At 41.4% G+C, this 25,826-nt stretch overlaps 2 protein-coding genes and 1 long non-coding RNA gene across 3 annotated transcripts; 1 reads left to right on the top strand and 2 right to left on the bottom strand.

The window, feature by feature from the left end:
* Positions 1 to 1,461: 1,461 nt before the first annotated feature.
* LOC144462449 (uncharacterized) lies at positions 1,462 to 2,508 on the bottom strand. Its single transcript, XR_013490749.1, has 3 exons — positions 2,435 to 2,508; positions 2,165 to 2,283; positions 1,462 to 1,875 (listed from the first exon to the last, which is right to left on the bottom strand). It is a non-coding gene; the product is annotated as an uncharacterized LOC144462449 (long non-coding RNA).
* A 5,589-nt stretch (positions 2,509 to 8,097) lies between these two features.
* On the bottom strand, positions 8,098 to 9,678 carry rasd2b (RASD family member 2b). Its single transcript, XM_033625028.2, has 2 exons — positions 8,943 to 9,678; positions 8,098 to 8,751 (listed from the first exon to the last, which is right to left on the bottom strand). Exons 1-2 carry the CDS (start codon positions 9,553 to 9,555, stop codon positions 8,207 to 8,209), a joined length of 1,158 nt encoding a protein of 385 aa, XP_033480919.1. The 5' UTR covers positions 9,556 to 9,678; the 3' UTR covers positions 8,098 to 8,206.
* Positions 9,679 to 10,619: 941 nt separating this feature from the next.
* mycbpap (mycbp associated protein) lies at positions 10,620 to 25,153 on the top strand. Its single transcript, XM_033625064.2, has 18 exons — positions 10,620 to 10,738; positions 12,064 to 12,185; positions 12,315 to 12,471; positions 12,608 to 12,714; positions 13,664 to 13,847; positions 14,198 to 14,313; positions 14,455 to 14,605; positions 14,905 to 15,023; positions 17,996 to 18,120; positions 19,102 to 19,210; positions 19,754 to 19,946; positions 20,085 to 20,272; positions 20,401 to 20,547; positions 21,574 to 21,672; positions 21,879 to 22,006; positions 22,131 to 22,258; positions 22,339 to 22,478; positions 24,868 to 25,153. The coding sequence occupies exons 1-18, from the start codon at positions 10,687 to 10,689 to the stop codon at positions 25,066 to 25,068; spliced, it is 2,466 nt and encodes an 821-aa protein (XP_033480955.2). The 5' UTR covers positions 10,620 to 10,686; the 3' UTR covers positions 25,069 to 25,153.
* The last annotated feature ends 673 nt before the right edge of the window (positions 25,154 to 25,826 follow it).

Below are 25,826 nucleotides of genomic sequence, written 5' to 3' on the forward strand. Positions count from 1 at the left end.
ATGATTCAGATGAATGTCACATGAAAGCATTGTACATTCACTCCATTAAAGGTAATATAAGGAAATAATGTTTGCTGGTTCAAGGATCCCCATTCAGAACACATGAATGTGCCTCTATCCTAAAACATATAACAATCAGCTGTCTGATTTTTCAGTTTAGCCAGCATATTATATAGTATACAGTAACTGCCAAGGAAAGAATTTAGAGATGAAATAACATTATACACTGTGTATTATCATTTACATGCTAGTTGCACTTTTGATTAGCACAGACGTATACAATACATTTACTTATTTAATCTCAGGGAACTATCCGAGGTCAGTTTGTTGAAGGTGGCGGTGCTATTTGGGCTGAGAAAGTCATGTGTAAGGTAAGGTAAAGGAGGTTGTTGGGTCGGTGTGGGGAGCAGTGAGAGTTGGCATTAGGGGAGTGTCTCTGGGATGCCAGAGATCACTGTCTAGCCTCCTGGAGGTGTCGTGGGACCAACTAGACAAAACACTGGTGAAAGGAGGTTCCCACCTGATGACCCCAAAGACATGTTAGTTATCACTGCTCACTGGTCTGTATAGTTAAGCCTTGCCATAATAGCTTATCATAGGGCTTAGGAGGTTATTCACTGAGTGCTGATCCTTTCTCTGGAGCACAAACTTCTTGTGTTTATTTGAACTATTTACTCACAAGTCTCACCTGCATGCCCATATTACTAACAAACTGTTCTCATGTCCTCCCTCAGGTGCAGGACTTGTGCCGCTGCATTAAATTCATGGTTTGTATTAACTGACCTGTTGTGTTGGTCATATCATCAGTACAGCAACCCTCTGTCTGTCTTAATCAAACTTTTTTAGTAATTACAGATTTGATGGCATTTCCTTAATAAGATCATAAATGATGAAAGATTTTAACGCTTAGAAATAAAGAAAGGAATTTCAGCTGTGGAAACTCTCCCTTACACTGAAGTATATGACCTCTGACTGATGTTAGACAATGCCTGGTACAGCAACTTGATTATACTAAACTACAGGTGACAGTTTTAAATTATTTGTTAAGTTCCAGTGGACACAAAAATTAAAATGCCTTGTTTTAAAAAAAAATGTTTTAATATGAAGATTTTTCACTTTATCTTAATAGAATAAAAAGACATAGAGTGCTCCTATATTTTTTTAAAAAAAAATTGTTGAGATTTTTAAACAACAGCTACATCCCCATAATGCATTGAAAAGCAAATTTGTATGTTTAGAAGTTTAATGTATATTACATTTCCTACTGTAAAATTACAGCTGCATCTGTTTAATCTGTAAAAACACAAAGAGCTGTCCAAGCTGATGTATTAAATAATAAACAGACAGTGAATACCAAGACACTTGAACTGAACTTATTGCACTTTATTCAATTATATTATGAGACCACAATCAATTTTACGCAGAAACTAAATCTTGAAGAATAAAAATCATTAGAGGTCTACATTTTTGAACATGCTTACTTGCATCTGCTGCAGGGCATTTAATTACATTTTTTTCAAGCACTTGCTTTTAACCACATCAGTATAGGGATGGAAATACAGCAGAGGGAGGACAGGGAATGAGGACAGAATGAGATGGGAAATTGCATGAAACAAAGACTGTCCTTGCAGAGATCCATTTTGTATTACATCTTTCTTTAACGCAATCACAATAATTTTGACTTCTTCCAGGATATTTAAAGGGAAGATATGACTGTGCCCTTGAAGAAATATATGCCGATGCGCTATGGACAAAAGACATGATACTCGATTTGTCAGGCCACCACTGGAACAGCTTCTGTGTTAAAGTTTCTTTTTCCTTTCCCGCTTCCACCTCCTCCTTCCTTGTCTCCTTCTCTTCAATCCGCTACATTCTCTGAGAACCATTGAAAGAACAATGGGGTCACTGATTAGAATAGTCATTATCTCACTTGATCAAATTAAACTTTCATTGACTGGCTCCAGAAAATAACTCTGTTGGTCCTCTAGTGGGCATTATGAAACATGGCAACATGTATCAATGAACCAGGGGCACTCACTCATTCACTCTGCTCCCCTGTCTGACCTATTGTGCCCTTCCATGGCTCATCTATCCAAAAAGTTATGTAACACAGGTGGCGCAAAGTCTCCATCTGTACATCATGTGTGAATAATATGTACTGTACCTTTGTTTTGCTTTTGGCTGTGAGCACCAAGGATTTGACTGCATAGTGTGACCAGCACAAGCAGGGTGCAGCCTGAGATCCAAACTTGTCTTTGTGACATCTCTGTGACTGTAATCTCTCTTAAAAGAAAAAATAGTGAAATTAAAAAATTATTAAGAACCGAAAAGTTTAACTTTAAATGCAAATGGAATATTGGCAGCAAACGATCAAAACACAATTAAACATTACAATTAGGATGGAAATCATGAAATAATAATAATAAATAAATACATTATATAAGTGATATATGTGTATAACCTGCAGGTGTTTCCTCAGCTCTCTGATATGTTTGTGGGTGAGAGAGCCTTTTGTAGCACAGCATTCAGAACACACCCAACTGTCAAATAACAATGATGATGAACTATTTTAGTTTAAGGTTTCACTTTAGCATTTGTAATTTAGTTTAATTTCCTTGGAAAATAGTACTTCCAGAGCAATGAGGGCAAACATTCACTGAACAGGCCAAACCAGAAGAGGTTAATTATAGAGAGGAGTGTGTGTGTGTGTGTGTGTGTGTGTGTGTGTGTGTGTGTGTGTGTGTGTGTGTGTGCTTGTTCCGTCGCAATCATTTCGTTTCCCTGTCACCTACTTGCGTGACAAGCCACCTGCCTCCCTCCATCTTTATCTCTGTGGCATGATATCTCCCCAGCTGCTGTGAACTTGAGATTGATTGGACTGTTGACAAGCACAACTTTCCGTACACTAGGTGTAGACAAACTCACATTCCCACCTCATGTTTGAAGTCATAGAGCATCCGGAAATGATGTGATGACAGCAGTAGATGTTCTGGTCCTATATCGTTCGTGTGCATCAGGAGATATGAAACCATAATACAGGCCTCCTCCCAGATGAGGAGACAACTCATGTTTATGCATATCCCAATATGCGAGTCTCAGTGGGCTGCATCAGCATCAGTTCCCAACTTTACACCGTGTTTTTGTGTGTCCAACACAGTCCAAGCTCTCAACAAAACCAAACACATCACAGCATCAGTGAAAATGGACTATTAGCGTTGAAGAGATGTAGACTGCCACAAAAACTAAACAGAAATCTGTACCAGTCATTAAAATTAGACGGCATCCACAGTGTGTGAATAACAAAATGCAGAGCAATGCATTTGGTTTGTAGAACTGGGGGACTTGTGATTGTGAGCGACCTCACCTGAGTAACAATTTTTCCAGCGAAAGACATGGCCGAGTGTGGAGACCGCATCACGTTTCAGTAGTGCTTAGATGCAAGCCCATCACCCCATGTGCGTGTGTGTGTGTGTGTATCTGTGTGTGTGTCTGTGTGTCAGAGAAACACACAGAACAATGAGAACATATGTGAATCCTCCCCACGTGCAGTCACAGACAGAAGCATTTGTTCAGAAGTGCTTGGCTGTAGGTGTGTGTTTTGTGTGCAGTGATCGCAATAACAAAGACCGAGATGACAAGTGTCACCGCACGTGCAATGTAGTCATTGGGGAGTGAAAAGGGCTCAGATTTCCTGCAATGTGAACTTCACATCACGCGACAGCTGCAAAGTTCACACAGCTTCACTGTAGAGGCAGAAAAACATGACCCATCAGCCGTTTATGTCAGTTAAACTACCCAGTTTACCAAATCACTTCATTGAGAAATATTTTCACTTGCAACAGTTTCTTTCACTGTAAATCCTTTAATGCTGCTACCTTTTTTTTTTTTTTACATATGTTGCTTAAATCTAATTCAAATTAGCTTTATTGAATTGTATGATTACAAAAAGTGATTGTAAACAAATAAAGGACAACAACATCAGCAACACTGTATGTGACAGATAAACTATTATCAAGAAACAGAACATTGACTCAGGATAATTCAAATAAACACAAATTAATTATGATAAGAAAAATATGTATGAATCTAAAATGTGAGACATTTATCTCATTTAATTGACCGTTTGCTAATCTGATTAGTCTATCTGCTCTAACTTATGCAGTGGTTGGCATGTTCAGCGTACTAGCTTACTGCCTACAGCAGTAACTGAGGACTTCCAATGCCAAAGAGCGCATCATATTTGTGGGGTTAGAGGTAACATCAAAGGCTATCCACCCACATGTGTTTTATTTCTCCAATGTGTGGAGCTGTCCTTAAAGGGATAGTGCATCCAAATATGAAAATTCAGCCATTATCTACTCACCCATATGACAATGGAGTCCCAGGTGAAGTTTTAGAGTCCTCACATCCCTTGCGGAGGTCCAAGGGGAGAGTGGGTAGCAACACAACGCCACCTAATGGAGGCTTACGGAGCACCAGATAAAAAGTCTGAGACACCCCAAACCCTGACTGCCTACCCACAGATCTAACTTGAGCCTCAAATAGCCGTCTTCGATGGCTTGCCGAGCTCGAAACGTCACCAGACCCGACATACCACTCTCGACCATGGACACAGCCGATCGTAATACCCCGAGCCCGGAGCGCTCCCTCCTCAGGATTTGCCAACAAAAATAAAAAAGAGAAAAAATAACAAAGTGACAAGTCCTGCTTGCCCGTCGGCTAAGCTTATCGGGGTGCTCAAAAAAACAAAAAAAAACAATGAACTTTACTTAAATACAAAGCAGCCACGGCAAATATTACTTACCAAACGGATTATTTTTAACAACCATACCTCTCCGCGCAACGTGCCAAACATTTCAAACAAAGCCCTCACAGTTTCCGGATTCCCAAGCCTCTCCGTAGTAAGCACAGTAACGTCATTTCATTCACAACCTTCCGAGCTAATACACAAACCGACTGAATGAATGACTTACCGGTGCGCACAGGCAAAACAAGTGGACGAGCCCCTATTTTGTCATGACCTGGCTCAAAGCCATGACAAAAATGAGGAGACATACGTTTTTTAAAGTAAAACAAAATGATTTTATTACAAACAATATAAAATTAGGTAATTGGCAACATAATCAAATACTAACTGAACTAACAAATAAACTAAACCACAACATAATGCGCCGAGGAATCGCGGGCGTAGTGATGCAGCCGCGCCAGGTAGGTCACGGAGCAGAGCAGAGAAGAACAAATGTGAGGAGTAGTGCCAGCTCTTATACACCTGTGGACTGGCCAGGTCCATCCAGGTGTGGTAAGCCCCACCTACGACCTGCAGGGAAAGACAAGACAACACAAGAGAGGGAACACAGAACACAACAGCAGGCCCTAGAGGCAGGAGGCCGTCACACGTCCAAAAACATGAACGCAGAGCCCATGTCTCATGGTCTCGCGCAAGCACGCACACGTGAGCGCAGTGCCCAGAGAGGCAGTCAGAGCTACAGGCTACAATGAGGCTAAAAACAGAGTTCAAATGACATTTTTCCAAACAACTTTTTATGTCAGGGCTTCAGGACACTTGGATCACTAAGGACAAGCAGTATGGAGATATTTTGTGGTTTCAATTATGTGTTTTTGGACCTTTGAATCTGGGGCGCCATCAGCCTCTATTAGGTGGAGTTGTGTTGCTACCTCCTCTCCCCTTGGATCTCCACAAGGGATGTGAGGACTTAGATAATGGCTTAATTTTCATTTTTGGGTGCACTATCCCTTTAATGCTATCAGCGTTCAGGCTAACATTAACTGCTGCTGTTCTCTAGGTCACCTAAGAGTAGCCTATCCATTCTACTGCTCATATCCAAGGCACATCAGGGTCTGCAATTGAAAATGTTTGATGTTATAAATATTTGGGACACTTTTAAGACAAATGTGGAATACCTAGAAAGCAAACTGAAGGTCAAAATTGGAGTTTTGTATCTAGAAATCCTGTTTTTCTTCTACTAGTCAAAGTCAAATCATGCAATCTACAATTATGTCTGTGCTTGATTACAGTGATACTGTATACACGCATGCTTCTCCCTTCATCTTAAAGCCATTATGTGAATGGAAAGCAATGCACAGAAGGTTTATGGGCCTGCCAAACTGAATAGATGAGCTATGTAAATTCAACTTCCGTTGTGGCATTTTCATATGAATTGTTACCTCCAACATGAATGAAAAAGGAAAAAAATAAAACAACAAAACTTGGTCACAAAAAAAGAAATATAATCCCTTCAGCATGTTCTGGGTCTGCCCCGGGGCCACCTACCAGTTGGATGTGCCCAGAAACCATTTTACCCTCACTCAAGATACTTAAACTCCATTTTTCAACAGAGAACCATGGCAACAGACTTGGAGATCCTGACTCTCAGTCTCAGCTGCAAACCATCACAGTGTGTGCTGGAGGTCACTGTGTGATGAGGTCAACAGTCCACTTTTGTCTGACATCAAGGTTCCACTGTTTAAAAAAAAGAAAGAATTGTGAGTGTTATGCTTGTTATGAAGTGTTATGATTGTATGCTGCTGAGCCTACATATAGCAGGCCTATCAGGCAGAAAGCCCAATCAGTGTAGCAAGCAAGTGTAGCAGACTTAGGGCAGATGATGAGTGAGCAGCAGGTATGAGGAACCAACTTCACCGCTCATCCTTTGACATAAGAGAAGAAACTGTTACAGGTCTTCAGACATTTCATTAGTCCACTGAATATTATGACATTTTACTGGATAGCCTATTAGCCTGAGTCTTCCCTGCATGTGTTATAAGAAATATGTTTTTACTCCCAAATAAAAAAAAAAAGGATTTGTTTATGGTCCCCAAATCTCTCAGAGCCTTGTTGCACCTTTCCACAGCAAGCATTGTTCCGATGCTTTCAGAGGGCACCACTAACATGTCAGCACCACACATCTTTACAATGGCACCCAATTAGCGCTCTGTGATAAAGAAACTACTCTCACACTTTCACAATTTCTTTTCATTTTATTTTTTTTTAGAAAAATACACACTGGATCTCAGTAGACACATGGCATTGATAATCACACATTAGAGGTTTGACAGTTAGCACTTTTATAGTGTGTGACAATGAGGGTGTGTGGTGTTACTAACCCATTCATCACTGCACTATGTCATTTTGTTTTGCTTGTTAAAAATGCTGCTCGTAGGCAGGGATCATGTGCGGTCTGTTGTAAATGTAAAGCCCGAGTGGTCTGTTGTCTACTGCACAAATGATTATGAATAGGAAGTGGAAAGCAGTGACCATGGAAACTCATCGACTGTACCTCCAGCTCGAGGAGCGAACGACCTTTAATCAGTGCAGCACACACAGCAAAAACATCCATCTTTTTCACTCAATATTTCATGTAGTTGGAGTTTCATCAATTGTTGTTTCTTTGCGTCACTTTGGGAAGATGAGACCAACACCTTGCCTCACATCTGTTCTCCCTCCACGGCCATGACTTCGTCCAGTGACCTTTTACAGAGGCCTCCTCAGCCTGACAAAATCAAGAGTGAGCTGACAGTCATCATGCACGTGAAAGCTAAATAACTTGAATTCATAGTTGACGGGCATGACGAGCCGACTGAGTGACAGGCCTATCTATCTGAGTGGCCATTTATAGAGTAGTGTAGGATGGGATGGGAAGGTATATGCCCACTGGAAACCCCCCGCTGTAATCTGATTGTTCACTCTGTGTGGGATTCGGGCTGTGGACTCCTGGCAATCACGACTCCAGGATAACACACAGTCAAACACACACACACACACACACACACACACACACTGGCACACAGGAAGATAAAACAAGGAGTGGGTGAGAGAGTTGCTATGTAATAGATTTTTGAATATAGGTTATGCAATAGTCATACAATAATATACAAGCTCCTGACTCAACATCCTCCTACTTTCTCCTTCAGTTACGTGAATAGGTATCACATACACACATAGATAGATAGATAGATAGATAGATAGATAGATAGAAATTTAAAGGGAATATGAAAATATCTTTTGCAAATAACTTCATTTGTGATGTCACATACGCACACTACACAGTTTCTTGTATTAATCAGAAAGCCATTATGCTATTAAAAAATATTTTATTTTGAAAACATCATCTCTGTAATAGGACGCATTTGAATGTCAGTGCTTAAATCGTTGTTTTATTCGCTCCCCTCATATTTAAATAGTCCTTCACTGAATCTGACATTTCTCCAGTGGTTTGCCGGGTTTTCTTGCAGTGTGTGGCCCAATGACTTGTCGGAGATCCGTGCTAAAACTCGGCCTGCGGGCCAGTGGGTACAGGGCGCCACAGGCATCATCGCGCCCAGGTGTCTGGCTGCCCGTCCCCGGCGCACGGCCTGTACGCATTGCCTGGTACGATCGGAGGGAAACTTTGCGGTGCTGAGACGGGCCAGTCTCAGTAGGAAGCCCACCTCGCTTTGCCAAAGTCTCGAAGACTTTCTCTAGATTCGTGCTGTCCTTTGCAGACGTTTCAAAGTATGCACAGTCATCACCGAGGGCTTGGAGCACCTCTGCTTTGGATATTTGTCTCTCAGACTCCAGGAGATCAACCTTGTTAGCGCAGACCACCAGGGCAACCTGCCGCTGTGCGCACTGCTCTGGCACAGAGGATTTGGTGAGCTTGGATTTAACGGCTAGAATCTCCGACCGCAGGGCGCACACCTCTTCAAAGGAGCTCCGGTCTTCTAGACTGAATACTAAAAGAAAAATATCTCCTGCAAAAAAAGAGAAAGAAAATCAGTCATTAGTTGATATTATTATGGACACCCCATCCTTATAGAGAGAGGATAAACATTTACGCATGCACCCGTCGCTTTCAGTGATTTTTCTCTTGTGAACAAATAAAAAACTGACATTAAATTGTAAAGTTTTGCTGGACAGAGAGTATGACTAAGCCTTTACGCACCAGTGAGGATAGACAGCCGCCGCTTGGCTGGGAAATCCCGTTCCTTGGACGCATCCAGGACATCAATTTGGTAGGTCTCTCCGCGAATACGGAACAGCTTCCTGAGGAAATCCTCGGAGGTAGGATTGTACTCTTCCACAAATCCGTCCCGAAGGTATCTTCTTAGGATGGAGGTCTTGCCGACCCGTGGCGCACCAAGAACTACGATGCGCTTACAGTTCTGTGGCTTGGTCGGTGCTGGCTCTTGGCCAATTTGGCGCTGCCGGGGTTGACCGTGGAGAACCAGAGCTGCCAGCTGGTCCAGTGGGGATCTCTTGCAGGGGTGACTGTTGTTGGCGGTGGGGAGTTGCCTCACGGCTGCCCCTGAGCGCGTCTTCTTTTCCTGCTTCCACTGAGACGAAGCCACTTTAAGTATCCCCAAGCCCGCTTTAATTCCCGATGAACTCAGGTGCTGCGATGCGTTCTTGTAAGCCAGTAATACTTTGGAGGACCCCGCGCACTGTCCGTCCATATTACCATGAAACTGGGGGCCATCTATGGTGGAGCAGCTGAGCTGGTGCGCAACAGAGATGGATGCTGTCTGTGCGCCGGTGGAGATGCTGCCTCTTTCCATCGTTTTAGTATGAGTTTAGTCCGTGGGTTCCGCGCAACGAAGTGGGCAGAATCTGTGATCTGACGTTTCATAGGCCTGCTAAAGCTTGTCTGTGGCGCGGTGGCTGATGCCACTTGTCTTTATATACTCCATCACCGAGCCCATGATGCATCTGCGTCATGCTGATTGATAGAAAGGGTTGTTGTGTTCGTCAGGAGAATACTGTGTGTTTAGGGAAACACAACGTAGGCTACTGAGCATGACTACATTTCGGTCTGCTTGCATGATTCTCTGAAGCTCCTTGATAAATGAAGTGTATGTCCAATATGATTTTATATGTAATAAATAATTATTATCATTATTATTATTACATTTACTTTTTACTTTACAAACTCATAACTTTAATTTAACAAATAAGCAAATAATTGACTAGTAGAGGTGATTAATCTATTTCTCTAAACACATTTCTGTAGTTTTTTTAAGTGCATTTATTATTAATATTCTTTTTGTGTGAAGGATTGGACTTCTATGGGCACTGTAGGTCAGCCAATATTTTTTTAATTTATGTTATGTTTCAATAAAGCACCTTTGTTCTTTTAAACAACAAAATTTTATAACTTGCTATTGTTATTATTATGATTATTATTATTATTTATTTATTTTGGCACTACAGTATTAGCCTATAGCCTGATGCATTTAGTCAGCTACATAGTATGTTTTTGTTTTGTTTTTTAATCCCCAATACTGGCACATTTTGTAGGCTATGTCATCGTCGACGACCTAAAAACCGTGTAGCCTACTGATCCAAGGCCAAGTCAAAATATTATTGTTTTTATTAGCTATTATTGTCTCTTATTTGCATGATAACCCAGTTGATAACCTATATTTTTTGCCTTGTTCCTGTTTGTTTTGCTTCATACAGTACAGGCTTATATCTTGTGCCTCTTTTTTCATTTCTTTTTTTATTGTTCCCTTTCTTGTTAAGGAAATTGTTTTAAGAAAGAATGAAAGAAAGAAAGCACCGTCACTCCGTGGCTTTGAGGCGTCCGTTGCCGGGGTTACCGTCAGAGAACACATACCTGTAGCTTAGGGTAGCTTACTTAGCACTGTTAGCTAATTGATGCTACATAAGTATCGCTTTCACGGAACCAAATGAGGCGCGGCGAGTCACCGAGGAAGGAGTTCAGACCTCTAAGTCACGCAGGTCAGCTACAGCCTTACTTATCTCTCTTTCAAAGAAAGTCTATGTTCCCCTCTTCTCTCAGCTAACTGTCGGCTAGCCGTGCTTTGTCGCATTGTGACCTGTCAGCCTGTTGTAGGAGCTCGTCGTTGGTGACGGTGAATAACATAACCTGCTCTACTCTAAAACTTTATTACCCCCGTCTATAGTGTTAGAAGAAGTACTCAGACCTTTTACTTCAGTAAAAGTGGCGACAACGTTACCACAGTGTAGACATATTCTGTTTCAAGTTAAAGTCCTGCCTTTAAAAATGTACGTTACATCAAAATGAGCTGACGTTTATAGTACCAAAACTCGTAGTTGTAGGCTACTTATTTTATGAACATATGTTACTGAACTATCATTATTAGTTCATTAGTTAGTTAGTTAGTTATATGCTCCTTAGTAGCTTTTTCCCTCCAGAGATCAATTAGTAAGTTTAATCTGATCTTAACCTATAATGATACATCATTTCTGTACATGTTGCTTTTTATTTCTATCAATAGGCCTAATTTTACTCTGTACAAAAAACAAACAAAAAAACCCTGATGACGTAACCTAGTACATATAGTGTCAGGGGAGTGGAGTGTAAATAAAATGGAGATACTCTAGTATACAGTCCCTGGGTAACTCTGTTCCATTGCAGAACTGTTTTTGTAGAGTTTCAGTGAAAAGCAATGAGTCTGTGTAGGTCTGATGCCCTAAAGGCAAGGAAGAAATACACAAGATCTTTGTCAGAAAATAGGTCAGTGTCACTGGTGCTTTTGATAAATGAATTTACAGAGACATTGAAAAGCACTGCAGTAATTTATTTCCTTTAAGGGCAAAGGGCATCTATTCCCTCTGGCAGAGCAAATAACTTACCTGAAAAAACTGTATTGAGTCTGTGATGGAAAAAAAGGAGGAATGGAGTGAAACACATAAAAAAGTCAAGGATTAATCATTGTTGTGGCCATGGAAACTATAACCAGGCACTGCTGGATAAAGAGAAATTAACAGCATTGCATGGCAGTGTTCAAGGGTAATCTTTTTTTCTCTTCGTGTGTGTGTGTGTGTGTGTGTGTGTGTGTGTGTGCATGTGCAAGAGCACTGATGTACTTTGTGCACAATAAAGTAGAGCCTCTTTTCGCTTTTTAAAATTTTAGAATTAGGGGCCCACTAATAAGCAGCATGAATCATAATCTGTTTGTTTCATGATTACAGAAAGACTTTGAAGTATTGTAGCATCCAGTTTGACATAACAGCATTACTCATACACACATAAACTGTTGCCATTTTATTGTCTGTTTCTCTCCTCTCCTCTCCTCCAGATAACAAGAAGCTAACAAAATCAGAGGAGTTGTACTACTTGGATGTTGACCAGTCCAAGAGCTCTTCTCTTAAAGGCGGGAATATTCAGCCTCTGACCCTTCACCCACGGGACCTCGATAAAGTAAACCCACTTCACCCATACAGTATTTACCCTTAGTTGGAAAATTAGTTTGTTGCCCAATTAAAATACAAATCATGTTACTTTTGTTTTGAAGCAGTTGTGTAACCGAGTCTTTGAATATGATTGCAGATTCATACACCAAAACCACCCAAGGGACGTCAAAAACCAGTGCCCATGGCTTGTGTGTGTAAGACAAAGCCTGCTGAGGAAGTTAGAGATGCTGTGCGATGGCCGTTGGCTCAACCAGTGGATCTAGATCCTGACTCTGAACCTCTGGACTACACAGGTTAGTTGTAATCCTTTGCCCTCATGAACAATACTGCACAATAGCCAATTTCATATTTCCTGTAGCTAAAAGGAGACATTCCCCAAGTCATAATATGCATCCATAAGGATTTTTTTCTGTCCCTATTCTTTTTCAGAAATGGAAGGGCTGAGGTTTGATGACCAAGGGATGGTTCTTCCGCACAGCATCCTGGGTAGTTTAGAGGATTTCAGAGGTTATCTGGAGGCCAAAGGGGAGACAGAGGTACATGAAAAAACTATGTGGGAAAAGATTTTTTTTACAGACAATATTTAAAGGAGCATTGTGTAGTATTTAGTGGCATTTGGCGGTCAAGATTGCAGATTGAAACCAGCTGAGACTTCTCCCATGTGCCAAGTATGATCTTCCAGTTTGGATTCTCTCAGTGTTTATTGTTTAACAGGTTTCTATCATGACCCAAATTATACACAGAGGTCTCCTCCTTTTCAAAGCACATGGACCAGGTGATTAAAACCAATAAAGTCATTGAATAAAGCAGTTTCACTTTTCAAATCAGTGTTTCTTTGATGCTGCTTGGCTCTTCCCAGACAGGCTGCTAGCCCAGCACCTGCTAATTTATGCTCACCCTGTCTCTGTGATATCTTAGTGTGTGCTCCCTTTTGTTCTCTAATAACTTAAAATCCAGATGTTTAGGAGGTTTTTATCGGGATCCGAAGAGGTGCCTTCCTCTCCAAAAGAAATGGACTTGCTGATTTTGACCGTAAAAGCATGAAATAAAGCACTTTCAATTTAATGTTGTTTGGCTCATCACAGAGGGATTGCTAACAACAGTGGCCAATGCCAAAATGTGAATGACCCTCTCTAGAACCAGTGTTTGGTTTGTCCATTCTGGGCTACTGTTGAAACATGGCAGTACAACATGGTGGCTTACGTGGACAAGGACCCACTCCCTATGTAGATATAAATGGCTCAATCTAAGGTAACATAAACACAACAAGTCTTATTTTCATGTGATTATAAACTAAAGAAAACATACTTATTATATCATATTCCACTTCTGTCAATATAGCCTCCTAAATCCTACACACTGGATCTTAAATACCTGTCAACCAAGAGCCCTTCACATTCTGTAAACTGACAAACACAAGAGAAATATGTTGACTGTGTTGTGTTTCTCTTTTCTGTTTCCTTCTGTCCTCCCTCCGTCATTCAGTTGGTGAAGCGAATACCAAAGTCCCAGAGATATAATCCATCTGAGGCCCCACGGAGGCATCACACCGAGGCTGTGCAGAATGAGCGTGGGATCTCCTCAGGCCACAGAAACATCCAAAGTAATGCTCTGCAGCATTGGCATACACAGATGACGCAGCGCAGGCGGCAGCAGGACTTCTTATCTGGTGAGCTGATTGGACAGCAACCAGCACCAGAGAGACAGAAAATTTGCGTCATCATCATCACAGCCTGAACTTGTATACAACTGCAGGGATGTGGGAGAAGCCACAATAATCTGACTTACCTGCATTTTTATTAGCATTAACAATAAACCAGTACGAAAACAGGCATTATATAATTAAAGAAAACATACTTAAACCCCATGCATACTCTCAAATGAGCTTTCTCATTTTAAGTAAATTAAAGAGATGTTTTCTTATTTAAAAACAACTGTTTGATTTCCCAAGTACGCATTAACGTCTTGTCTCTCACTAGTTATCTCTATTCATCTGCTGCTCTTTTCAACTCCTTCAAGACCATCTCGACAGGCCAGTCGAAAACTTACTGATGAACCAAGCTAACCACTTCAGAGAAACTCAGGAGCAGAGGGAGTTTCTAAGCCAGGTCATGCCACTCATCCACCCTGGATATGTATGACACACATTTGCTTTCTCTGGTCTATTGTGTCTTAAGTTGCCAGTCAGAATCATATCTTATGTTTGTTATATCGCTACAATAATATTGTTCTCTGTAGCCTCTTTATTCATGCATGTCTCTACTCCTATGTCTTAGGGTTACCGTGTGGGCAGTGAGTTTTGGAGTCTCCCACAGCGTTATGGAGATGAAATGAGTGGCATCACAGCCACTCTGACTCAAACACAGCAGGGCAGATGGGAGCCTGTCACACATATAGGACAACCGAGCAGCATACGCCAGGAATCAGGTACACACAGACACTTACACTGTGTCCCAATTTTTCCCCCCAGCCTTTTTCTTGGTAATGTTCCTTTTGATTGTGCCCTCACCTGAAACCAAGTGGTGTCCCAGAAAAAAAAAAAAGAAATTGCTTTGTCAATTATGAAGTGACAGTCAAGCGCTCTCAAATTTTGATAACCACACTTGGCATCAAATCTTTAGATAACATCATGAAAAACAATTGAACACAACAAAAGATCAGGAGGAGCTGCGACTATAAACTGATGGTGACTGTATTCTCTCTGTGGGAAATTTTTCATCCTTTAGGAATATTTGTTGCTGAGACTCTGCGTCAAGCCTCTCGGACTTGGGAACAGTCCTTATACCTTCAGCACCAGCGCCAGGAGCTTGGAGAAGTTCTACAGGACATGGACATCAAAAAGCCGGTAACACAAGCATACGAATTATAACACTGAATGCTGCTTTGGCTCAGTAGAACTTTAAATGAATACAGTTGGTCCTATTGTACCTTTGCAATGGGCCTCTGCTCTGTCTGATTTGTTGTTTACAACTCATAAAACAGTGAAACGGTCAAAGGTTTTTAACTAGAGCAAAGCCAATAAATAGGCAGATACATCAGTATCAGTGTATATGCCGGCCGTTAAGTGACAAGAACAACAGAATTGCCACAGTTAATGTATGTTTGAGGTTTATATTTAGTTTTTCAACCGTAAAATGTCCCACATAGATTTTTATCAAGTCAAACTGCTCTATTTAGGATCTTAATTAAACTTATAAACATGTCAGAGTTGGATTTCTTTGGTACTCTTGGGTTGATTGTCTGATGCAACATCATCGAATCTGTAATGTTTGATGCCTCCAGTGTAACTCCTTGAGTAATGGTCTAATCCATTAAAACAGAGAAATCCAAGTGGACACATGGAGTCCCTCGTGGACACTTCCTCGGTCCTCTGATCTTTGTAATAAAATATATACGGAGGAGAGACAGAGGTCAGGATGGGGTTGAGGGGGGACACATGGGGGACAGGTGGCAACACATGGAGGACGGGTGGGGGACACTTAGTTTTCATTTAGGCTGACAGACTAGAATATTAGTAGGTTTGCATGCTAACTGTTCCGATTTCTGACGCAGATCCAAAGTTCCACGCTGGCACCACTAAAATATGCCCACAAGTCCCACTAAACCTAAAAGATGTGTGTACCATGTTGATTTTTGATGCAGTTGCCTCCATGGACTGTTTGTCACCACCACTGCTGCAGCTCCAACTGCTGACTATGTTGTTGAGTCAGCCAAATCAGTGGTCCAAACTACAATGACAAACCTTACACATTATTTACTTTACACTTTATTTTTGTGCTCCCAAACAATGTATAAGAACCTAATTTCACATACACAGCGCAGATCCAGATTGCGCATTTTTCGTCTTCATTATTTGGCCACTTGCTGTCCAACCACACAGCCTACTGAAGCTGCTCACACCCACAGGACACTCTGTCTTCAGCTGCTGGAGCTGCAAGCTGCTCATGACCAGTCTGTATCTTCACAAACAGCCTGTGATCATCAAGCCTGGGGCACTCTGTTCTGGGTTTTCTGTACAAGGAACAAACAACGGGACATAAGCGAGGCAGTCAAGCACATGCACATGCACGACCACAAAAATGGACATATGCATGCAGGCGCATGGGCATGAACACACACATGTACATTTTACATTTTATTACCTGTAAAATAGACATTCATTACACACATGCATAATGATATTAATGAGGCACCGGAGCTCTTCCATAAACAGTCCTGTCTGTTCACAGGAAGTACAGTTATGAAATCTAGAGCGTGTCCAGTCATAGAGTAGCACTGTTGAGATCAATGGGGTAACAGAGAACAAGAAAATTGACCAAACTTGCCTTACTGCTCTCTCTGCATGACAATGAATTCATCAGCAGGGGCAGCAGGTTCTGGGGTAAACACTTTGCACAGCCAGTTCCCATTCAATCTCATTAACATTGTAAGTTACATGTGCTGATTATGGGAAATTGTATTCAAATTTTTATTTTTTTTTCTGGCTGCGCCTAGTATCCTCCTCCCCCTTTTTCTCTCTTCCACACACACCGGACACACCGGACACACACACACATTGTGCCCATGACATAAGAGAAAATGGTAGCAGTGCATTCTGTTGTGCTGGTGGCTGTTGTGATGCTGAGGTGATTTGCGGGTCTGAAGTACCTCCTGACAAACACACAGACAGTATCAGATCATCCTGTCAGCAGCTGACATGGCTTCGTGACATATGTGTAAAGGGAGAGAGAGATGATTGGGACAGGGAGGGATTATTAGATGAGAAAAGAAGAGAGAGGAAGATAAGTAGGAGGGGGTGGGGGGGTGGGGTGGGGAAGAGAAGGTGGTGGAGGAAAATCAAGCCTCCAGTGTTACTTAAAAATGTGGAAAAAGTTTGAAGTTCGGGCGAGGAGGGAGATCGGCAGGTTGCATTTGTATTTGTTTTTTTCACCTTGCTAGTTACATAATATAGTGGAAGAGCTCAGTTCATGGCAACATACAGACGTGTAGTATTGCGTAATATCATTTGGAGAGGGGAGATAAAGGAATTACAGTAATGTTAATGGTTCACTGCTGCAATTAAGTTGGAAGAGGTTGAAGGACAGTGTATGTGCACATTGATAAGCTATAATTTAGCCACTGATAACTGCACAGTGTGTTCCAGAGCATCTCTCCCTGTCACATTGTTTCATCCAGCCCAGTCGCCAGAATAAAATGTTGGCATGTACATATCTGCATGCAACCGGTGTGTTATATTTCTACATTTCATACCTATATCAACATTTCTAATGTGACGCAGATTACATGTATATGAGCTGAGTTTCTCATCAGGAGGAGGAGGGGATAGTGGGCAGATGGCATGAAACCTAGGCAAGACGTCTGCCAAGCAGCACACCACTCCTCAAGACCAGTGACATTTCCAGCTGTGTGTTTGTGGCAACCACACTGGGTATTTTAAGCCAAAACATGATCTTTTCCTAACCATAACCAAGTGGTTTTTGTGCATAAACCTAAACACATTAACAACATCACTGTCACAACATAAAACGGAAAATCGAAATGTAAAGTTTCAACATATGCACTACATATGAACCCTACAAATGTAACACTTCTTTGTGCAGAAATGTACAATGCCAACATTTATTTCTGCGATTGGGTTGTTTCATCAGACACCTCATTTTGTCCTCTCTGGCTGCACTTTCTGGATGTGAGTGACAAGGACATGCGTATCCTGCAGAGAACTTTTGGTATTGCTTTTCACTAACAAGAACCAGAATGTTAAATGGACATACAGAGCGTGCCACTTCCTTCAGAACCAACATTCTGTGTCACTTTCAGGACATCAATGGACTGGAGGTTATTGGCTCTGGAAAGCCTTTCACTTCTGTCACAGTGTGTCCCAGTCCCTTACTGGACAAGGAGGAAGAGGAGGCAGAGCACAAGATGATGAAGAAGGAGAACCTGTAAGCTGTGCCTAACAGATTTGATAGAAATTTGTCATAGTTCCCAGCTAAAGTCCAGCTTTTTCACGGCTGATTATGTCAACATCAGGCCAACAATGCTGCCCTTTATTAAAAGGCACAAAATGCAATTAGTGTATCCACATGCCATTAATTTAATGGTGCATTAATTAAGCTGAGAATGTGTCCCTGTTGTATTCATCAGGTATTTGGTAAATTGCTGCTAAATATGTTATTTAAAGTGTAATGGACGTAAGGAAAACAACTCATAAACCCTACTATGTAAACAGTATAGATATTTCTAATTCAGAAAGAAAACATATGGATATATTTCCATTGCCCACAATGTTGAAGAGTTAAAGTTAAATGTCCCAACACGTACAAAAACACCTGTGTCATAAAAACTGTCTCTATTTGCCGCTGGTCTTCTCAGTTTGCCGCCCATTTGAGGCCAGCTTCCTGATGCTATGGTTAGAAATTTCAAGTTGGACAAGAAACACTTAAATGCATCATGACATTTAAATGGACAGACTGTCTCCTGTAGGGAGGTGGAGAGGGCTCAGTCTGGTTTCCAGCTCGTGGGCTGTGTTCTTTGAAGCATCCGACCCCGGAAGCAGGACACAGCTTATGATTCATTCATTAATTCTCTAACTCAAGCATGAATAAATAATCTTTATTGTCATTATACTCTGGTACAACAAACATTTGCAAGGCTTCTCTCAGCAATGTTAAAATAAAACAATGAAATAAAAGGAAGTTAAAAAACAGTAATAGCAGTATAAATAGACTTACGTAAGTATAACTTTTAAAAAATATAAAGCTCTGGTTAAATTTACATTAACTTTCTACATTTACAAATTTACAAAGGTGAATGTTATAATTTCTTTATAAATAGAAGTTAAATCTTTCTGAGTCTTTGTCAGCAATCTCTGGAGTGATGGACCCATGAACTGAGAGGTACTGCTGTCTCATTGTCTTCCACAGTGATCCACAGACACAGTATGATGATGTTCGGTTGGATGCTCTGCACATTCCTGCCTTAAGGTTCTGTGGTCAGCTTGCTAGCTGGACTGGAAACTCTACAACTAACCAGGTAGTTAACACAGCAGGTTGGTCAGTGTGTATGAATTTCAAGCTGTGACTTGGGTAAATTCTCACAACAAGGCTTACAGTAGGGATACTATTTTATTTTTATTTTCCGTGTTCCGAAGTTAATGCAAACTCAACACGTGCTCCATGTGCACCTGTTGTCTTGGTAAATGCATTATAATGTCCATTACTGTGGGAATAATTCCACAAGTACTTTGCCTGTTCTCCCAAACCTTCCACCATGAATGAAACCCTCTCACAAGACTTTTTGCACTGAAAGTCCCTGCAGCCGTCCCATTTTAAATAGGCTTGTACGTGCAAGAAAAACACCACGTCTGGAATTATATATGCATGTATGACAACATTATTTCTATAGAAAATAGACAGCTGCAGTGTGTTGACTGGACATTATACTGTATTTACAGTGTGAGCTGATCTACATGTTTTCTACTTGGTCTTTATTAGCGACCAGCTGTTATTTGTTTATGTTGGCTGTTATGTGATACTGGGACATTATCTGAATACACCATCTCTCTCTCCAAAACAGGGAGAAGTAGGAATCAGTGCCACAATATTCTTTGAGGCCCTGACTGGAGACAGAGCACCATCCCACCTGGAGCTGCACAATGAGGGCAGCACAGCCATCTTCTACAGCTGGCAGCAGCTTCCAGTGCCACACAGCTTTCCTAAATTACGATCACAAACAAAGAACCTGCACTTCTACTTCAACTCCTCCTCTGGTACACACAAACATAATGAGACACCTGCTGCCTAACATTAACCCGACGTCATATGCTGTTTGTCCTTGTGACAGCCCTTTATATTGTGGTTTTCAACCAGTAGTCAACGCACCTGTCTGCTCTCCCCTCCCAATCCAGATGTCATCCATCCAGGTGATACCCAGCGGGTGGAGTTTATATTTAAGTCTGAGGAGCCAGGCATAAAGACTGAACTATGGCAGCTCAACACCCACCCTTTGCTGCTGCAAGGAGCCTCCATGCAGGTCACATTGAGGGGAGTGGCTCTGTACCAGGACAAAAGTGCAGACCAGAAGCTTTTCATAGAGGTGAAGTACAATTACACTGTGTCTGAAAGTGAGACAGAAAAATGCGTCGACTGATGGAAATAAGGTTTTCATGATGAGAAACCCATATGTTTTGTTTGTTTGTGTTTCTGTTGTGTGTGCACAAGCAGACAAAGCTGGAAAAGACAGTGAAGGTAAAAATGTGTCGGTCCATTGTGTATGAGATGCTGCAGGGAGTCCGCACCCCAGAGAGACCCAGTTCTCCTGCAGAGCTTTATGTCACTGAGGAGCAGGAGTTTTTAAGCAAAAACCCCAAGGTAAATCCTCCAAGTGGAAGCAATGTCCATAAAGCAATTCACATTTTTCTTACAGGTCAGTGGAGTTTATTTTTGGGGGAATAAACCCTCCGCGGGACTTAAGTGTTGCCTTCTGAGAATGACCCCAAAAAACATGTCAGTTTTTTTTTCATGTATAGTTTGAGACACATTGCTCATCACACATCAGGGTGACCTTATTTCATCTGTCACTGATGTATCAAACCTTTTTCTTTGCACAGAGTCTTTTTGTTCAGCATAAGTCTAGTCACACCACCTCATTCAGTGTGAGATAAACTGTTAATGGGCCCATTCATCGTGTTGTTTTTTCTGACATTTCACGGACTGGAAGCAAAGGTGTGATCAACCCATTATGGCTGCCCCTTTCCAACATGTTAGTCCCCATTCATTTTGTACTCCACTGTTATAATAATGTCACCTTAACTCATAGTAGCTCATTAACTAATAATAGATCTGAACTGCTAATATCTTAAACCAGTCACTCTTACCTCTACACTGTAAAAAAAGAGGTTATGTTGCCATGGCAGTGTAATAGGAACCTGGTTTTAACTGGGTTAATTTTAAGGCCGATTAGATTGGTTTAGTGAATGTAGAGCATGACGGTCTTAAAGGTCTTGTTTGCTATAATAAACAATATCAACAGACATGGGAGGAAATTATTGAAAAAAGCATTGCAAAGAGTAAGTGAAATATCATCTCTAATTGTAGGCCATCTAATTGGGATAAATGGAGAACATTTCTTGCCAAATCATATCTGTCATTACCAAATATTAGGATGATTAACTTTTCACGTGATCACATTTTATCACCACAAAGGGTGGCACGCATTTCCCTCATTCTCCGTTGAGCAGTAAATAACTATGATGACATTCATCATAGTTATTAGAGGAGGATTACTATCAGTGATGATTATTATCCTGTGGCGTGACAGTAATTTTGCCTCATTGGAGTCCTGTGGTCACATGTTTATACCTCTCACTTAAATTACTGTTCCATACATCATTGTAGTTGCAGTACCTTCATCAGCCAGTGGAGGACCTAAAGAGACTGTGGCAAGAGGTTCATTCGGGACATACCTGGGACCTCTCTGTCGATACACTCCAACAGGTAGAGACATTATGAGACATTATGGTGCAGAGTAACTTTTGGTTAGTACTAAGAAAATAGATGTAGCAGTGAATTTAGCATGTTCATCTAGGGTTATAATCTCAAGGGACTTTTTGAATGCACTGTGCCCTTTTGTAAAATTCCATACCATGATGTTACATCAAAAACATAACATATTTGTCCATTCAATTGTTCCCTTTCTAAAGGTTGTGCTGTCTCTGCCCAAGCAAGAGTCAGCTCAGGAAAATAGCCTGGCCCAACTCAACTCTCTGCTTCTGCAGCTTTCTGAACCCTCTCAACTGAAACACCGCCAGCTAACAGCAACAGCTATAGGGTGAGGCATAAACACGCATGAGTCATGCACCATCTCTATCACAGCATCTTGACTCAGTCAGACAAACACCCACACTCAGTGTAGTAAGCCTGTAGGTTATGGTGGTGCATGGTGCCCCCTGCAGGCAGCAGCTGTGGAGGAAACTGCTGGACACGATGGCTGGTGAGGCCATGTGGCTCAGAAACCTGCTGGGCCTTCCAGAGAAAGACACATGGATCAATAAAAAGGAGGAATTCCTGGTCTCTGATCCCGGTGAGACTCACAGACTTTCACTCAGACATAGATTGGTGAGGATTCACACTGCTGCTTACTATTGTGTTATAATATCACAGATATGGCTGACAGCATAGATGAGAGGAGTGAGACAAAGCAAGGAGCAGCTGCTGAAGAGCAGAGCAGTGGGTCAAGGTCCAGATTTAAAGATGACAACAAAGGGGAGTCCAAGTCAGCAACAACTGAAAAATCAGTGGAGGTGAGGGGACAAAAGGTATATGTGTTTATTTTGCCTTTGTCAATACAGAAATATGCGCCTATAAAATGTCTTGCCACTGAGGGGCAGCAGATTCAAAAGTGTTTTAATTATGAGCATGAATGAAGTATCAAGACACTTCACTTCAGCTGACTGTCAGCTGAGCCAACCATGAGTCACCTTCACTACTTCAGACAAGCTGTCAGGTTATCATTCATTTATCTGCCATTCAATGAGACAACTCTTGTTTTCTTGTTAATGCTGATTTCATCCACACAACCCAGCCACCTACAGCCTGGTTCTCAGTAATGCACAAACCTACAGTATTATTCTGTCGGCTAGTTTTCTGAAACAGTGTGTCACGTTGTGTGTGTGTGCTGGTTTCTCCATAACACTTTGTGGTTGGTTTAAAGTATAGGAGGAGCACCTGTGCCACCCAATACACCTGTGTAACCACTGGTGTATATATTATAGTGTTGGTGACTAATTCAACCCTCTGTGTATGTATGTGTGTGTGAGTGTGTGAACAGTTAGGGATAAAGCAGATTTTTGGATCAGTGGTTAAGGTTAGGGTTAGGTCAGTGTTAGGCAAGTAATGGTCACGATTAGGGTTAAAGCTACAGTTAGTAACTTCTATTAAAACGTTATGTCGTATTTGCTGAAACTTTCCCTGTGTTCCGAAAAAAGCACATGAGACGGATAATCTGTGAAAAAAATTAAGTCGGTCCTCCTCTTCCTACTGCTTGTAATGGCATTTGCTAGAATCTCACATGGTGCATCAAAAACAACCAATCAGAGCTGAGGAATCTTTAACGCAGCTGTCAGTCATGTCAATCGCTGCTCATTAACTGTGGTCAGACTGCCAAACATGGCAGTGCTGATCAAATACGAATCAAGACTCTGTTTCCACTATGACTATTTTTCACATTAAATATTTTCAGTGACTTATTTTAGTGCACTGTTTAGATGTAAAATGTGAAAGTTTGCTCCAGCAGTGTTTTGTTTCGGCTTGACTGATTCCAACATGGAATTTTTTTACATTTAAACAGTACACTTAAACATGTTTCTGAAACATTTAAAGTGAGACATAGGCAATGCAGTTACAGGATATTGACTCATATTTGATCAGCGCTGCCACATTTGGCAGTTTGACCGCAGTTCATAAGCAGTAATTGACATGATTAACAGCTACGTTAGAGACTCACCGGCTCTGATTAGTTGTTTTTGTTCACTTGTGCTAATGCCATTAGAAATGTTACAAGGCAAGAGAGTAGGCAGAGGAATATGTTTTTATCACAGATTATCCATCTCAGTTAGTGCTGTGTGAATATAATGACAGTTTCAGCAAGTATAACAAAAGTTATTTTCTTTAAAAAGTTACCAGCTACAGCTTTAAGGTAAGTCTTAAGCAAATTAATTTAAGTCTGTTTTATTCCCCCAAATGTGAGCTAAGTAACCACATGTGTGCATGGCTTGCTAACTATCTGATATGTAGTGGTTAACCAGCCATTCCACATTCAGTCCTCCCACTAAATGTAGAAAGCTAATGCTCACCATCCAGTGGTTTGTCCCCCTAGAAAAGTCATTATTGTACAGTAGCTAAGCAATAATATGGTGGTGGCTATTCATGTTTTTGCAGTGTGACTGGTCGGGTGAGATAACGAGCAAAAACCTTCATTTAGTTCCCATTCATTTTTTTGCAGATAGTTATTTTCCTGCACCCGTCCTCATTATACTCAGCCACTTTGCGTCGTCCTATTCACAAATCTGAATTTCAGCAACTTTCCGGCACTGGGATTGAGAGCCTTAATGAGGACGCTGTCTGTGTTGTTTAAACATAGACTAGATGCTGCGTCCTGGTGGCGCTTTTAGTCATCACAGAAACAGCGTTCTGGGTGTGAGTCTGCCCCAGGACCTGTTACATCGCTCTCCTGATGGTTTGGTCTCCATTGTCAGCCATCAGAAGCACACAAAAAAAGATGTAATATAAAATATAGAAATAGACCAAAGACTGAGTCTTGTCTGTATGTCTGTGTGTTTTGCTGAGTGATTTCCTCTGTATGATGGTTGAGTCATAGGTAAGGTACAGCCTATTACTCACAGGGTACCATGGTAACAGGACTCTGTGTGAAAATGTGCACCTGCTCTCCAACTGGGTGGCCAGGGTGTGAATTAATAGCACCCGGACCAGTCCAAGCCATCTGTGGCGCATGCAACTATACGTTAACTCAACCAGTACTTGACATCCAACATGTTAAACACCGTGATATACAGGGGAGGTAGTTTTTCATGACGTAAGCTGCGTACAGCCACTTACCAGCCAACTCGACATGCGTGCATGCTTCATCAATAATCAGTATGTCTGTCTTCTATCTGTCTGTCCCTTGTACAGGTAAGCAAAAAGAAAGGGAAGAGAAGGGAGGAAGTGGGGAAACGCACTAGGGAAAAGCAAGGGAAGGACTCGGCCTCTCTGATTGATATCCCTTCAGACAGCATCAGTCAACAACCTCCTGATGGCCAAGGTGTAGGGCCGAAGGTGATGGACATTTATACAAGACTCCTGCAAGTAAAGGCAAGTCTTTTAATTATCTGACAGTTTGTATTTTAAACAGCCACTCACACCAAGTTCAGTGTACTCATCATGAGGATCACAACTCAACCTGTGACAGCTGTATAATCTGCTCTGAATCTGGGGGAGTTTTTTTTTTTTTTTTTTTTTTTTCAAATTTCAGGTCATACAAACAATGTGTAGGCTACAGCACATGCAGACAATTTGGCCTGGGGGAGTTTTCTCAAGTTAGAGAAAATAACCCTGATGATGTCAGATATCATCATCAGGTTAACAGATATCATGCATTACAAACTAGAGGTGTGGGGTTTGGAAGAAGTGGACAGTTAGGAGGGGAATATCTAACAAAAGACACTATCCGATTGCATTATGGGAAATGTAGGATACTGTGTTCCTTCCTGTGGAGCCTGCTCCATACTCGGGATTACTGTAAAAGTCAAAGCGTCTGGACCTCTGCTAATTTTGACTCCTCTTTTTTTCTTTCTCATGAGCCCCCCAACTTTGTGAATGTGTTATACAAAACAACTTAAAGGTTGTTTAAAAGTCGTATGTACATCCTATGAATAATTCTCCCCCTTCACAGATCATATCACTCCCGTTCTCCAGCAGCTTCACTGGCTTCCTGTTAGATACCACATCAATTTCAAGATTCTGCTTCTCACCTTTAAGGCCCTTCATTATCAAGCCCCTTCCTACCTGTCTGAACTCCTCCATATCTACACACCCTCCTGTACTCTAACATCCTCCTCTGCAGTCCAGCTCACATCACCATCTCCCCACTT

This window comes from Epinephelus lanceolatus, chromosome 3 (genome assembly GCF_041903045.1).
Source record: "Epinephelus lanceolatus isolate andai-2023 chromosome 3, ASM4190304v1, whole genome shotgun sequence".
NCBI classification, from domain to species: domain Eukaryota; kingdom Metazoa; phylum Chordata; class Actinopteri; order Perciformes; family Serranidae; genus Epinephelus; species Epinephelus lanceolatus.

Excerpts from the sequence above, each read along its gene's own strand:
- rasd2b (XM_033625028.2), bottom strand. The coding sequence starts at position 9,555 with ATGGAAAGAGGCAGCATCTCCACCGGCGCACAGACAGCATCCATCTCT. Across the intron at positions 8,752-8,942 it reads GCGGCTGTCTATCCTCACTG|GAGATATTTTTCTTTTAGTA; the intron begins GTGCGTAAAGGC and ends CTTTTTTTGCAG.
- mycbpap (XM_033625064.2), top strand. The coding sequence starts at position 10,687 with ATGAGGCGCGGCGAGTCACCGAGGAAGGAGTTCAGACCTCTAAGTCAC. Across the intron at positions 14,314-14,454 it reads CACTCATCCACCCTGGATAT|GGTTACCGTGTGGGCAGTGA; the intron begins GTATGACACACA and ends CCTATGTCTTAG. Across the intron at positions 20,548-21,573 it reads TTTTAAGCAAAAACCCCAAG|TTGCAGTACCTTCATCAGCC; the intron begins GTAAATCCTCCA and ends ACATCATTGTAG.